The sequence below is a fragment of the Atta colombica genome, unplaced genomic scaffold (genome assembly GCF_001594045.1).
Source record: "Atta colombica isolate Treedump-2 unplaced genomic scaffold, Acol1.0 scaffold97, whole genome shotgun sequence".
Lineage (NCBI taxonomy): Eukaryota > Metazoa > Arthropoda > Insecta > Hymenoptera > Formicidae > Atta > Atta colombica.
The window spans coordinates 75,370-77,669 of record NW_017259591.1 but is presented as its reverse complement, the minus strand read 5'-3'; the positions used below and the strand labels follow the sequence as shown (position 1 = coordinate 77,669).

The 2,300-nt window shown below is 30.0% G+C and overlaps 1 protein-coding gene across 1 annotated transcript in view; it reads right to left on the bottom strand.

The window, feature by feature from the left end:
* The window catches only part of LOC108693753 (venom protease), a 5,793-nt gene extending 3,826 nt beyond the window's left edge, over window positions 1-1,967 (bottom strand). Inside the window, exons 1-2 of the mRNA XM_018202868.1 lie at window positions 1,901-1,967; window positions 1,276-1,413 (exon numbers count right to left, since the gene is read on the bottom strand). Of these exons, the coding sequence (XP_018058357.1) occupies window positions 1,276-1,413; window positions 1,901-1,961 (199 nt within the window). The 5' untranslated portion in view covers window positions 1,962-1,967. The remainder of the gene's footprint in view (window positions 1-1,275; window positions 1,414-1,900) is intronic.
* Between the last annotated feature and the right edge of the window lie 333 nt (window positions 1,968-2,300).

Sequence of the window (2,300 nt, the reverse complement as noted above, 5' to 3'; positions counted from 1 at the left end):
TGTGTGTGTGTGTGTGTGTGTGTGTGTGTGTGTGTGTGTGTGTGTGTGTGTGTGTGTGGGGAGGGGGGGGTGAGTGGGTGCGTGTGCGCGCGCGCGCAGTAGTAATGATGTGAGATTAAAGTCGGTATTCATAATCAGTTTTTATATTCAAGTCTTAAGTTAAGTTCAGTCTTAAGATGTTACGGATCACATTATTAATTAAAGGGCCACATTAGCATCTTGCATGGTCTTCAATAGGCAGTAACAATAGTTGATTAAGGAGTAGACGTAGAACTTGACCAATCATAGTCGATTAGTCTTCTTGCATTCAAATATGATTGGTCAATTTGTTACTCTTACAACCTCATCCATTATTGCCACTGCCATTGTAGACTATGCATAAGATATTACTTAAGACACTCTTGAAATAAGAATCGATTATGAATATCGTAGAGTAAGAAATTGATCCATCTCAGCCAATTCTTCTCATTCAATTGTGATTGGCCAATTTCTTATTCTCTTACAGCCTAATTCACTGCTATTGTCATTGTAGAAGACATATAATACGTGATCTATAATTGGCAATAGTGGATTAAAGAATAAGAGTAGAAATCAATTAATCATAGTTAAATGTGAAGATAATAATCAACTATGACTGGTCAATTACTGGTCACCTACTCCTTAATCCATTATTGGTATATATATTATTACTGCTCATTGTAGATCACGTATAAAACGGTGTCTACAATGAGATTTCGCTGCATAAAACTTGAACTTTAAGTCTCCAGTCGTGAAAAATTAAATAATCATTTGAATTAATCAATTGATGAATATGGAAAGAATAATTGATTATGATCGATCAATTTCTTATGATTTAAATATTTAAAGCTTAAGTTTTACACCTTAAAAGTTTCATTATAGACGTCGCTTTAGATTTAAGCAATAAGTCAGTATGCGAATCGATCAATCACAATAAATAAAATCGTATAATTGATCGATTAGAAGCATAGAGATAGTATAGATAGATTGAGCATGCCGTGCAAGATATAGCCGGCGCTATACTATATGTCGTCTATTTCTATAACCGGCTCTTACTGATTAATCGAATTTAAAAACAAATAATGTTCGATTCAATCGGATCTGAAATAATTAGCTCATTAATTGAGATGAAAACCATAGGGAAAAAACTTGATTGTCTCTACATCAGATTTTGATTAATCGAAGCAACATCACCTATTACTATTTCAATATTTTTCCATAATGTTGTATGTTCCATAATGTAAAAATTATTCATACCTAATATAGCTTCTGTGCCACCAACGATTCTGTCTGTCTGCACATTACTGATTCCGCACTGAGGTACAAGTAAAGGATCGGATGCAAAACTCGTGCTTTGATGAAACTCTCGATCGCTTTTCAATCCGATGGTACTGCCTATAATAATAATAATAATAATAATAATAATAATCTTCATTAGCCTATTGGTCTAAAGCCAAAGAACTTTTGATTTACATTAAATTTTTTGATTCTTCACATTCTCATATTCTTCCCAATTTCTTTTATATAATTCATCGCCTTCCTTCTTTTCTTCCTCCCTTTGTTCTCTTTGTTCGTGCGTACAGAAAATATGTAGCAAATATTATATATTATATATAGTAAATAATGCATATCAGAACATGGAAAAATTAATTAATTCGTTATCTTGTTCAATTGCAATGTATATTTTGCATATACAAATTTTTAAAACATTAAAATACATTAATACTGTAAATGATAGAGATATGAAAAATGTTTATCTTTCAAGATAAACGCATTTTTTAAATGTTATTTTGACATATTGGATTTATCTACGAAAAAAAATTAAACGAAGAATCTGACTAGAATGGAATTATAAGTTTTCAAAAAGATTGTAAAAGCATACCTTCAGAAAACGGTAATATTAATGCGCACAGCAAACCGATGAATACTAATATAGTCCTCATTATGTGGATCACTTGTCCAAGTATCCTAAAAATACAAATGTATTATATTATTTTATTACTTATTAATAGATATATTTATAAATAAGTTATTTATGAAACCTAAAGTAGAATCCACACGAAATGTGGATCCTATTTTTTAAGATACAAATGTCTTGTATCATACATTTTTTATTAAAGAGATTTTTATTAAAGAGCATAAAAATCTTTTTTTTAATTATAAATAAATAAAGAAAATGAAAAATAAAGAAAGCAGTAAAATTCAATTTTAAAAATTAATAAGCGGAAAGAGGCGAGAAGAAAGAATCCAGATTTATACGATAAAAAGATATATATGTATTC